We start from the raw sequence: 12,331 nt of genomic DNA, 5'->3' as shown, positions 1-12,331 counted from the left end.
CCACTTACACAAAATAAAACTTAAAACCTCACCTTCGCTGGGCCCGAACGCTCCAGGTCAACAAAAACACTCCATCTTCTCACCTTATACACCACGTAACTTTTAAAAACACAAAACATAAAAAAGGAAAACATCCGGTGTTTCACCTGAACTGAACAGCACCTGCATGAAAATTACGATATAGAAAATAAAAGCTTATTAACAGCCATACAAAAAAAAAAAAAAGAAAAAAGATCAGTGTGGCACATTGACATGGAGTTCTCAAACATAAAAAAGGTAAACTTAATACAGCTACATGTCTGTGGAAGACTTTTTTTTTTGTTTCTTTTTGTGGAATGTTTTTTTTTTTTTCCTTTTTTTTTGAGAAGGTTTCCTTTTTTTTTTCTTTTTTAAAGGTTTCCTTTTTTGTTTTTGAAAAATCCTGCCCCTTATTTTGAAATGACAATTTTCTGTGTCATTATTTTCAAAGGGGTATGTCTCATCCTGGTGAACCCTTAGGAAAAAAAAAAAAATAGATGGTCCAAAAAAAAAAAAAACAAAAAAAAAAACGAATGACTGATCAAACGACTCAGGTGACCTTGGCCAAAGTGTGCTTTTCAAACAAACCCCTTAAAGGAGTTCAACCTTTACTACCAAAATATTTAAGGTTAACTAATGCATAAATTTGGAAACTTGTAGAAAAAAAAAAAATTCTTTAAAAAAAAAAAAAAAAAAAAAAAAGGGTGTCAAGGGAACACATGAATTATATACAATGAAACTGACCCAGTTTCACATGTCATTTCCCCACCATTTAATATACTGTAAATTAGGCTGTACCAACATACCAGGTATACTTCAGATCAAGCTCAGAAGTCTCATTTTAGGATGGCCATGCCCAATAAAATGGTCTAATTCAATACTATTAGACTTGTCTTCATGGTCACTAAAAAGTGCGGCCACTAACAATTTGGCTTATATTTGTATAACAAACTGTACAAAACTGGTGTAATAAGTTAGGGCTGGCTGGGTACAGACCAACATTCTTTTCTTTCAGAGCATTAAGTGCATGGCCACCAAAGCTTAACGAGTGCGTGTCAGCTCAGACATTTACAGAAGGGGTTCAGTTCTGAGAAATGTATCTTAAAATTAATGAGGGGAAGAAAAAAAAAAAAAAAAAAATCTGAAAAGGCCCAAGCCACTTAATGTACTGCACCAAGCATGGGCAGCATTGGCTTACAGCCCTTCCAACCCCTTACACTGAATCCCTTCAAGAGAGGAACAGCCTTCATCTTGGCATATTGCATAAGCTTGTATGTATCTGCAGATGCCATTCATGCACATACATACAGGCAAAGAGAACATTCCAGATAACTTAATTCACAGTGGATCCAGTTGTAATATGGGAGCAGCACAACAGGTTGTCCTTTGGTGTCTGAGCTTAGTTATGAAGTGTTCTAATTTCTTCTGAACTGAGTTGTATGAAGAAAAGAAAAAAAAAAAAAAAAAAAAGCATAACTTAGAAAATACTTCTCGCTCTTTCCCAAACCATTAACTGGCCCTCCTCCCCAACTTGGACGTGCACATATTTGCATGTTTGTTATATGCAGGCCCTGTGCTGATGTGCTTCAAAAGTGCTGCAAAAGGGCAGAAGGCATTCAGAGGAAGGGCTGCAAGCAGCATCTCCTTTTACAGCGAGGCAAGAAAGCCTGAATGGCAAAGGAACCAAGGCCAGCTAGAGTCAGAGAGAGGGGCCAGAGTTGGGGAGGTAGAGTCTCAGGGCAGTCTTAGATCTGGTCTTGAATCTTAAACGGAAGTTCAGAGGTCAGAGTTGACAAAGTTCAGGCACAGTCTCCCACAATAACCAGAGGGGCCAAGAGCTGACGGAGCTCTGCAGCAGAGACCGGTCCTCCCTTGGGCTGGCTGCTTCGCTGCCTACGCCTTGCCAGCTTAGAGTTGGAAGGAGGAGAGAGGTGAATGGAAGAGCCAGTAGTGGTAATGACAAATGGGATATCCTGCTGCTGCTGTTCTTCCATGCCATCCTGTTCAGCCAGCTGTCGGTTTACAGCCATGGCCTTGTCAGCAAATAATGTCAGGTCCCTGGCACTGCTGGTTCTAAGATAACAGAAACAGTCAAATTGTGAACACAGCCTATGGACATGTACATCTATAGATATATAGATCTATGTAGTGCCACAAGAATAGTCTTGTAGATTAATTTTTATTGTCCTCTCACCTTTGATGCAAGATGGGTGTTGGCAAAGTGTCACATGCATCCTTAAAAAAAAAAAAAAAAAAAAAAAAAAAAAAAAAAAAGCAAAGACAACTGTTAGAAAAAAAAAAACTCTTAGCCAAAAGATATGCAGAAACAACTAGGTGTATTCAGACTTACCCCCTGCACCCAAGGGTGCTGCAGCACTTGGCTGGCACTCAGGCGGCTTTTGGCATCCCGGACCAAAAGTTTAGATATTAGGTCTTTGGCACTTGAGGAGATGTGAGCCCAGTCTTTCTCCGGAAACTCATACTTTCCTTCCTGAATACTCTCAAATAAAGTGTTCTGTAAATTGACATAAAAAAAAAAACAAAAAACAAACTTTACTATTAGATAACTGGATGGAGAAGCTTGACACATTCAAGTTTCACAAATGAAACAGGATATACAGATGCTGAAAGGCTAAATATGGTAAATTCTTACCTGGCAGGTGTGGCAGGGCTCCCCCAATTCCCAGCCACAGTCACCACCGCAGCGGCCTACAAAGGGTGGGTAGCCACTGAGCATGATGTAGAGGATGACCCCAAGGCTCCACAGGTCACAGCGCTTGTCGTAAATTGTGGCCTCCTCACTGAAGGCCTCAACCACTTCAGGTGCCATGTACTCTGCTGAGCCACACTGAAAGACAATGGAAAAACAAGACTGAATAAACAGAAAGACAAGCTTTTCTTTTTACTGCACACATTACTTCATTCAGCTGACAACTCGTGGTTACAATTGTTAAAGCTTGGGGCGTACTCTTGGGCTGTTTGTGGGGAGGGCAACTTATGTGACAGTCACATGTTTATGTGCAGCAATGGGTTCATTAAAATGAACCATACAGCTTTTCTGAACATTGTGTACATCTATATATTAAGGATAGAGGAAGGGGGAGCTGGGCTAATAAGGCAAGTTAGTGTGGGTAGACAGAAGCAGTGAGTCACTGCTTTGACCATCCAGCTGTACACAATCCAGGCTGAATAGGCTGAGGGCAAGTATAGGCTCAGCCCTGACAGTGCCTTGTTATGTAGTTCAGAAAAATTAGGCCAAACACTGAGCAGGGAAAAGAGGATTGGCTGTCCTGCAGAGCCAGAGATGGGGCTGAGCCTTAGCCAGTTACATAACTTGGAAACAAACACCAAATGCTGTTTTAATACAAAAAACAGAAAAGAGGAGCAGGTCACAAGTTCAGCAGGACAGAGATTTTGTGGATGGGATATTCCATTGTTGCCCTTATTTTATTAACTTGAACAAGAACTTTGTACCAACAAATTAAAATAGTTCCATGTTGAGATTCTAGTTCTCTGAAGATTTCTAAAAATAGAATACCGATAAATTCCAAGAACATGTTCTGAGAACACTGGTTAATCCATCATTGAACTGATCAGGTGTTTTTGTAGCACAACAGACATGCGTTACGGTTTTTAAGTGCCCCACTAAAAATCTACACACCGGCTTATCAGTTTGGCCTGTACCCTTCCTTCCATCTGTCGAGGTGCATGTTTACAATGAGCAGGCATCTTTTGTCTCCCAGTACCATATTCTAGCTGTCTCAACTCCACCCTGGTGTACTCTTATGTAATGAAATTTAAAGCACAGGAATTTCATCTCAGACAGCTTCTATCAGAGTGAAACCCCAACCTTTTCTACCAACGTATGGGGCAACTGCCTACCCTTCTCAAGCCCCCACAATTCAGGTAAAAATCAAAGCTGACATACACGGACAAACAGTTTTGCTTATCAAAGTGCCCTTAAACTTCAATGCAACTGTACTATCAAAATCAGCTATCAGCCTAATCTTGTTTCAAAGCCACCCAAGCACAGTGCAAACCAAGGACAGGTCAGGATAAAGATACCCAGTCTGGGACTACATGCAAGTGTCCCTGATAAAAGCTGAAGGGTGAGGCAGAGAAAAGGCAGCAATCAGGGATCTGTGGTACAGGCTCAAAGACAAACTCAAACATTTATTCTTTTTTTATTCCTGCTGTTAGAAACACCTTGTGCACTTTGCAGTTACATCCTCCTCAAACCTTCCTGTAGGCTGCAAAAAGCTGCTAATCAGCTGCTGTCAGAACTGTTTGGTATTGCAACCTGGGGCTTTCCTGAAACCATGTGACTAGTCAGACCATATTGACAGCACTGATGACACACAGCTCTACTGTTTGGAAACAACAGGGTGATCTGAAGAGGCTTACAGGAAAACGACCTGTTCTGTTGTTATGCAACACAGACAGTTCCCTGATTTTTTTTTTTTTAAAAAACCAGCTAAGCTGCTTGTCTTGCATTTTCATGAGCACCAATTTGTGATCTGTAAGATTTATTTAATGTCAAACAGCTAGGCATGCAGTCACATGGGCAGAGTACTTGGTAAAGTAAAATTAACCTTTTCCTAGAAAGGTCTCTGTCCTCCTGAGCATGTTCATAACATTTATACTAGAACAGAGACCTTTGCAGTAACTGCATACTTTAACAGTACTTGGATAAAGTTGATTAAACACATTAAGTGGGATTATGTATTGGCAAATGCAACAACATGTTAGGAGAGGCCAGAGTGTCAATACTGAAATGAAAGTCAGATAACATTATTCTTGCTAACATGGTTTAAAAAAAAAAAAAAAAAAAAAGCCAGGGCACATGCATAGGCTAGGTATTTGTCCCTCCCAGTTACCCTCCTCCTCCCACTGGTGTAGCCAATCACAGCACAGTTGCTGGGTAGAGGGGGTTGGGGAGACTAAAATTTCTAGAATAAGCCTTCTGCACAGCCTTTGTATAGAGAACATAAAGAAAGTGCATAACAGTGCAAGCAGTTGAGGTCAGTGGGTGGAGACTAAGAAAAACTGATGTTTTTCTCATGCCACAGAAAAAGGGAAATGAGCAAGAGTTTGTGTGTTTTAGTTTCAATACAACTTCTTTATGGCCTTGGAAAATTCATTGTGTTCCCTGCAGCCTTATTACATCCCAAGGCTATCATACCATCCTGTCCATGGGCACCAACTTTCCCTTCTGAAAGATCTTTGAGCACAACTACAAGACTTTATCCAGTCCAAATACTCTCTATACTATAGTACATTCGAAAAGATCACGCAAATTAAATGTGCAAAATACACAACCATTCAAGCCCACCAGCAAAGTCTGTAGACTACACGTGTGCCGTATATCCCCAAAACTGACTCCCCATTAATTCTGCCAGAGAGATGAAGTTACAAATGTAGAAACATATTTACAACTGATAAGTAACAGGTCATGGACATTAACCTGAGGGATATAAATCAAAGTGTTGCTGATACTTCTGCATGACAAGGGATGGTGCCAGGTAGGAAGCAATCCATGTCAATTTCAGAGAAACTGTCCAATAGGGAACTACCTAATCCTCAAATAAAGCTTATCCTCCTTTCCAATCAGCTGTTTTGCCACTAACACCATTTAGCACTATCCAATAGGCAGCTAGCCAGTTGGACTTGATAAAACCCATTGTTTTATGATCTGGAAACAGTGTCTTATCCATAACACTATGTGGGGGGGGGGGGGGACAAAACAAAACAAAAAAACATTGCATCTTAGTGTCTCTTTAAAGCTTTGAAAAGCTACACTTAGACATTTCCCTTGTGCAAATTTCTCCTTTTTATAAAAGATGTTAAAAATTGTTTAGAAAAATTAAGAACAAGCAGAAGGACTTACAGGAGTGAGGAGCTCAGGGGTGGAGATGGGTGAGCTGTCACTGTTTAACTTGATTCCACTCCCCAAGTCAAAGTCACAGATCTTGATCGGGGAAATCTAACAAAGTGATACAAGTTTAGAATTGATCACATTCATCTACATTGTATTCTTATCCATTTGTTCTCTGCTAACTACTTAGGTTAATGAGACTTTCACTATCAATCAACAATAGTTAATCATAATCTAAGAGCAACTTGGACTGAATCACTACATTAGCTGCCCTTTGAACTAATTGAGCTCAAACATGTTTGCAGTAAACTCACCTTGTCTGCACTCTCACAGAGAATGTTTTCAGGTTTCAGGTCTCTATGTGCCATTCCTGAGGGGGAAAAAAGCAATCCACCACTTCTGTTAGTAAGGTCTTGGCCAACATGTTGGGATGAAGGAAAATATTTTTCTTTTTATATTATATATTTAAAACAAATAAAACAGGTAATTTCCCTGTTAAACAACATGAAAATGTGTGCCCTTGACTAAACTGATAAAGAGAATAAGTAAAACTATCAGTTTTAGCTACTGTAAAGTGCAGACCAATTCCCAAGTACTGTATTGAAACCCATTTTATAGTGCACATACACCCTTTGCGTTATAATACTATTGTTGATCGTGACCAGTATAAATAAAATAAAATAAGTAATATCTAGATTTTGTACAAGTGGTCTTACCCTTGTTATGCAGGAAATCTAGAGCACTGGCAATGTCCTGCACAACTACTCTGGCTTCCTGCTCACTGAAGTGCAGTCTCTTATGAATGTGTGCCAGAATTGACCCTAGTTGGGGGGAAATTAAAGAGTACATCAATTCTATTTACAAGCAAAAGCAGAGAAAATCATTTCACACACACAAATAATTGGCAAGAGACTAGAAACAGGGTACACATATGACAGAATTAAAAGGATTTGATGCAGGCATCCTGTAGCCACTATGATTCACTAACCTCCTCTGAGCTTTTCAAACACCAGGTAGAATTTGTCTTCCTCCTCAAAGAACTCCACCAGCTCCAGGATGTTCCTTCAGGGGGAGAAAAAACACAGCTCTATGAGCAAATGGTCTAGTACCTGATGACTGAATATATTTCTTTTCTGCCCCATGGTGTAGTAAAACTAAGGGACTTCCATCTGAATAAAATGGTCTGTGATACTGTCTCCATAATTTACCAGGCTATATTATGTTTAATTGGTCAGGACAGAGGAACATTACCTGTGACCCTGGCACTGGTAGAGCATTTCAACCTCACGGAAGACACGACTGCGACTGTGACCTGGTCTTTTCTCAATAATCTAAAACAGAACATCATAAGTGGTGAGCCACACAATCTAAAAAAATATCCCACTAAAATGAGCCTATGACTTTCAAGTTTTCCACACAAGGAGACTGGAGAACAATTATTTAAGTGCAATGATGGCTAAAGACTGGGTGAAGGCCACCCACTCTCACTGCACCACAACCCCCAGCCATGGCCTTGTTTACTATAAAGTGGGCAGTATAGCATAGGTAACCTATATTATGTACATTGCATGGTAACTTTCAGAGCAGACCTGCATTTTGACCGCTTTATAACACTTGCCAGTTGCAAAGATAGCTCAACCTACTTTTAATGTTGCCTGTTAAGCAGAGATAGAACACACAATGAAACAAGACACGGCATCTCTATACTTAGTCTTCATGTGTGACCCATATTTAAATCTTGTGGTCCTAAGGAGCCATAAGAATTCCTTTTAAATGTTCCATGAGCTAATCCAAAACTGTTTACAATGACAAAAAAATGCAGTCTAAATATAACTTTGTGCTGCCTGGAACTAAATCAGAGGGGGCACCAGCTGCCTGATATCATGCCAAGAGAGACAGAAAAATAGACTGCTGACACCAGAGCAAAAGGCCTGAATTTTCCAGCCCTGTTGGTTATTGTCTGCTTGGGAGGCTGTGCATACTTCTCTTCCTGGTAGCTGGATTACAGCTGCTATTGAAGGCCAGTGGGGCCAGTGTTGCTGTGTGTGTCTAGGATTAATGCACAGACAAGAGGCCTGTGACCATCCAAAGCCTCTCTGCACTGTTCCAGTCTGAGTCAGCAGCTTAACAGCCCCCAATCAGCTCACTTTCTCCAGATCATAACACAAACCTCAGAGCTTGATAACATGCATAGATTTAAAGGGGAAAAAAAAGAAAACAGCAGAACATATATGGTTGTTCATGCAAGCTCCAGATCTGCATCAGAGCAAGCTGCTGCTTCCAAAAATGCCTTTGCAGGTTCAAACAAACTAATACTTAAGAGAATTTGCTGGGGAACCTTCAGATACGTCTGTCCTCAGTGTTCACGCTTTTATTGCCAATACAAGGAGCCTACATACGCAACTCATCCTCTGTCTGGAGGGGGAGGGGAGACAGGACATCTGGCAGGAACAGTCTGAGCCCACTCAGACTCCTAAATGACCTCCAGTAACTGCAGACCTTTGTGCCTCCCTCCCACTAAACTGAAAATTCCCAAAGGATCTACCAAAACAACCTTGGGTAAATAATACTAAGACCAATTCAGACAAAATCTGTACTCTGGTTCTCCTGAAGTATTAACAGACAATGTGGACAATTGGTCTGTGGAAAACCAGCTGTTAAATGTCACCATTTTGCTTCCTATTATATTTGCAAACATGCTTTATTATAAGTAAAACAAAATGGCTTAGTGTTTATGTCTAGTGTGATTACCAGTCCAAGAATTTATAAAAATCTAATTCTACTTTTCCACAAGAAAAAAAAAAACAAACAAAAAAACAAAAACAATGTTTGCTTTTAAAAAAAAAAAAAAAAAAAAAAAAAAAAAAGGAAACAAACCTTATACATCAAAACAAAACAGGAATTCCCCCAGGAGGCAAGACATCAAGACATGTATTCACAAGTCCATACCACACTTTGCACAGCAAGAAAACAGTACAACTGTACTGAGTGAGAAGGAGAACAAAGCAATGTAAACATACTAGGTCACAACCCTCATGCAATGCCCCTCCTTCCTCTGTGTGGGTTTTGTTTTGGCACAGTTACCAGTACACAATGTTCTCACTGCCAGCGCCCTCTGTAGGCAATAGGAGTAAGGAAGAAAGGGGGTGGGCGTATCCATCCCAGCTCCCTGATAGGCTGAACTATTTATATATTTAAAAAAAAAACAGCAAGGGGAAACCTCTGCTAACAGCAGCTAGTGTTGCACACTGGGGGGGACAGAAGGGGCCCTGCAGACATACTTTACAGAGAGCTGAACAAAGGGATCTTAAAAAAAAAAAAAAAAAAACTTAACTGACCAAGGAACCAAACTTTCCCTAAACTGTAACAAATGATCTGTGAAAAGTCATTAAAACAGACTGATGCACACTCAGTAGCATTTAACTCTTCAACAACATCAACCATTTCATTAAGCAATTCACATACCTAACCACAGCCAGCAGGTGACATTCACACAATTGTACGAGAAGAGTGTGGCAGAAAGCAAACCCCACTGTATTATGGTATGGGTCTTTAAATAAAAAGGACATAACAGCTAGTCATTAACTGTAAAATGTCTTACCTTGACAGCATATTCTTTGTTGGTGATGAGGTTGATGCATGTTTGCACCCTGGCATAAGCACCCTCTCCTAGTACCTCTTCCTGCAGTCTATAGACATCTGTGAAAATGTTTAACACGATTTTTTTTCTATTATTTTACATATATTTTATTTTTTTTATAACAACAATTACTCCACAAATAAAAGCCTTTACCCTCAAAACGTCCAGAGAAACTGTCAGTTGCCCGGCAACGCTTTTTCTTTTTGTTTCTCTTCTTGGCATCTGGGATATCAATAGGTTTGCTGGAAGGCATGTCTGTCAAAACAAACACCACATTATTGTGTGCTAGTGAGCAAGGAATCCAAACAAACTAAAAGAAAGCATTAAAAGCTTGGCGCAATTAAAGCAATATGGATTGGACTGGCAGCATTCAAAGAAAAGCTACAGTTTTAAAACTTAATACTCACCATGTCTTGGGGAGGAATCAAAATTAAATGACGAATCGATAAGATGGGATCCATTTTTAGTAAAGTCCTCTGATTCAAAGGGATTTTGTCCCTAGGGGTAACAACAAAAATATGCTTGTTATGGTATGCAATCTTACTAATAAACTGATTAGCTGAAAGCATCAGTTTTTTTTTTGTTTTTTTTTAAGATAAGAGCCTTATCTCACAGCCTGCAACCATAAAGTGAAACAACTCATGGACATGAACTTTTAAAAAACACTGATGCCCAGCAACAAAGTCACCTAAATACTCTTGAGTCACATTAGTGAGTCCATTCTCAAATACGCATCGAGGTGAATGCAGCAGACATTTAACATTTATATTCAAGTCACAGCTGCACAAACACGTGTTAACAGGGCACATGGTATGTTTGTCACGCATTAAGTATTGGAGAGTGACAGATGTGTTATATTTAGCAAGATGAAGTCGTCTCTAATATGCTGACCAACGTGCTCTGGTTATAACCTTCTCAAAAAATCATGAAATCAAACAATCTCACCTTGAAAGAGCGATGGAATCCAGTGACTTCGGTGATCTTATTTTGCACCATTTTGCTTCGATTTGGGGTGGTTTTTGGCGGATGTGCGGCGGCAGTGTATTTTGGGATATCAATTTGTACTTCCCCGAAACAGTCGTTTCAGAGTCGCAAGTGATCACACTGCGCTGGCTGGTCTTGTAGCTGCGACGCTTTAAACGGGAGCCCTGTGAACCACACAAAAACAATCCGCAGCGTTACAATCCACACTACCACAACAAATTAATGAGCTAGCTAATCTTCACAGATGGGAACTAGCTAACACCTCAAAAATTTTAGTAGAGCCAAGTTAAAATGAATAATTAGCTAAACAAACACCCTAAAGCAGATTAACGTTAGCTCATTTTGGTCACCTGCTCATGGTGAAAAACACTGCAAATACAGCTATTTAATGCACGGTTAGACAATACACCATCCACGTTCAGCTTCCGTGGTAAGTCGGTAAAATAAGTCAAGATAAGACAATGCTTCATGTAAAAACTATTCAGAACACTAACCTAGAGTCTGCGTAAAGATAAGAAAAATTGTCGAAAAGCCACAAAGACCGCAGACGCTGCAGGGAAGCTAACGTTAGTTTAGCTAACATTAACATGCTCGCGAGTCTCAGCGGCCAACTCGCGGATAGAGCTCGAGAGTTAGCCGTTATGACTTTAACGTCAGACAAGAACGGTTAACGTTAGCTAACGTTAAAACTGTGACATTACGACAGTGTTGCAGGAAAACACAACTGACCTTACATTCACCTATGCGACACAGATTAAAAATAATAATAATAAAAGGTCTAAATGCAATTTAAATCTACTTTTCGTTTTTACTCACCCCGTTGTTAGTTTTACAGCTCCAGTGTTAGCGTTGTTGTTTGGCCCACTGCTCGTACAGCCGCAGAGGACGGTCACAGGGGGAGACGCCAGATTGTAAGTGCGTGGAAGGTGGTAAAGAGCCAGCAGCGTGGGTGCTTTTATAACCTCCCGGCGGACTCCTCCTTGTCCCCGCCCTCCCCAGGACCGCATCAACAAACCGGATAGATCATGTGCTTTCTAGAAAAGGACATGGCGGAGGGGTACCATTTGGTTTCACGGTGGATGAAAAACGAAAACAGCGGTTAAACGTAGTGCCCAATCCGTGGACTATAGCTTAACATAATGGAGTGTGTATTTTAAATAGTTAAAATACGAAATTCAGAAAATATTTTATAGAAAACGCCACAAAGTAAATGTGTAATGATTGCGAAACGGTACGTGGCCAGTGAGCTCTGTTTTGTTTCTGAGGCCCCATGCGGGAGTGATATGGAGAGTACGTGCACATCCGCACAATCAGTAACCGAGGCTGTTCTGATGAAAGACGTGAGGAGACGAGAGAATATAGGCGGAGGGAGACGAGGCTGGTGCAACACACAAAACATATCAGATCGACCAGTGTGCACTATGACGGCATAGAAAACCACATTATCTGCTTATGTTGCTGTTTTACAGCTCTCCATGGACACCCATTTATTTCAGCTTTTTAAGGAGTTTGTCAGCATTGTGTTGTGCGAGGTATATAAACAAAGAGTGCAAGCAAATACGCCAACCTTATTTCTTTATGTGTTTTTCACAAACGGATTTTTTTTACAATTATAATGCCCTGAAGTTTACTCTCACGTCCAGCAATGAATGGCCCTGGCCAGATGGGTGTTCAAAGAAATCCCCTTCTGAGTCACTGCATGCGGCTTTGCACTGACATTACTTCAGCTGTTGTGGCATTTCATTGTCACATACCCAAACACAGCCAGTCACACACATACTCACATGCAATCTGAGACAGTTGCTGCTTTTACT

The 12,331-nt window shown here is 40.4% G+C and overlaps 1 protein-coding gene across 1 annotated transcript; it reads right to left on the bottom strand.

Moving 5' to 3' along the window:
• Positions 1-530: 530 nt before the first annotated feature.
• Positions 531-11,475, bottom strand: mknk2b (MAPK interacting serine/threonine kinase 2b). The gene is made up of 14 exons (XM_026323731.2): positions 11,334-11,475; positions 10,479-10,681; positions 9,941-10,031; positions 9,687-9,788; positions 9,495-9,592; positions 7,145-7,224; positions 6,882-6,955; positions 6,610-6,714; positions 6,208-6,263; positions 5,906-6,001; positions 2,672-2,866; positions 2,369-2,533; positions 2,213-2,253; positions 531-2,091 (listed from the first exon to the last, which is right to left on the bottom strand). The coding sequence occupies exons 2-14, from the start codon at positions 10,527-10,529 to the stop codon at positions 1,818-1,820; spliced, it is 1,428 nt and encodes a 475-aa protein (XP_026179516.1). The 5' UTR covers positions 10,530-10,681; positions 11,334-11,475; the 3' UTR covers positions 531-1,817.
• Positions 11,476-12,331: the final 856 nt, after the last annotated feature.

The sequence above is a fragment of the Mastacembelus armatus genome, chromosome 4, assembly GCF_900324485.2.
Source record: "Mastacembelus armatus chromosome 4, fMasArm1.2, whole genome shotgun sequence".
Taxonomy (NCBI): Eukaryota; Metazoa; Chordata; class Actinopteri; order Synbranchiformes; family Mastacembelidae; genus Mastacembelus; species Mastacembelus armatus.
This window is presented reverse-complemented; position numbering and strand designations above follow the sequence as displayed.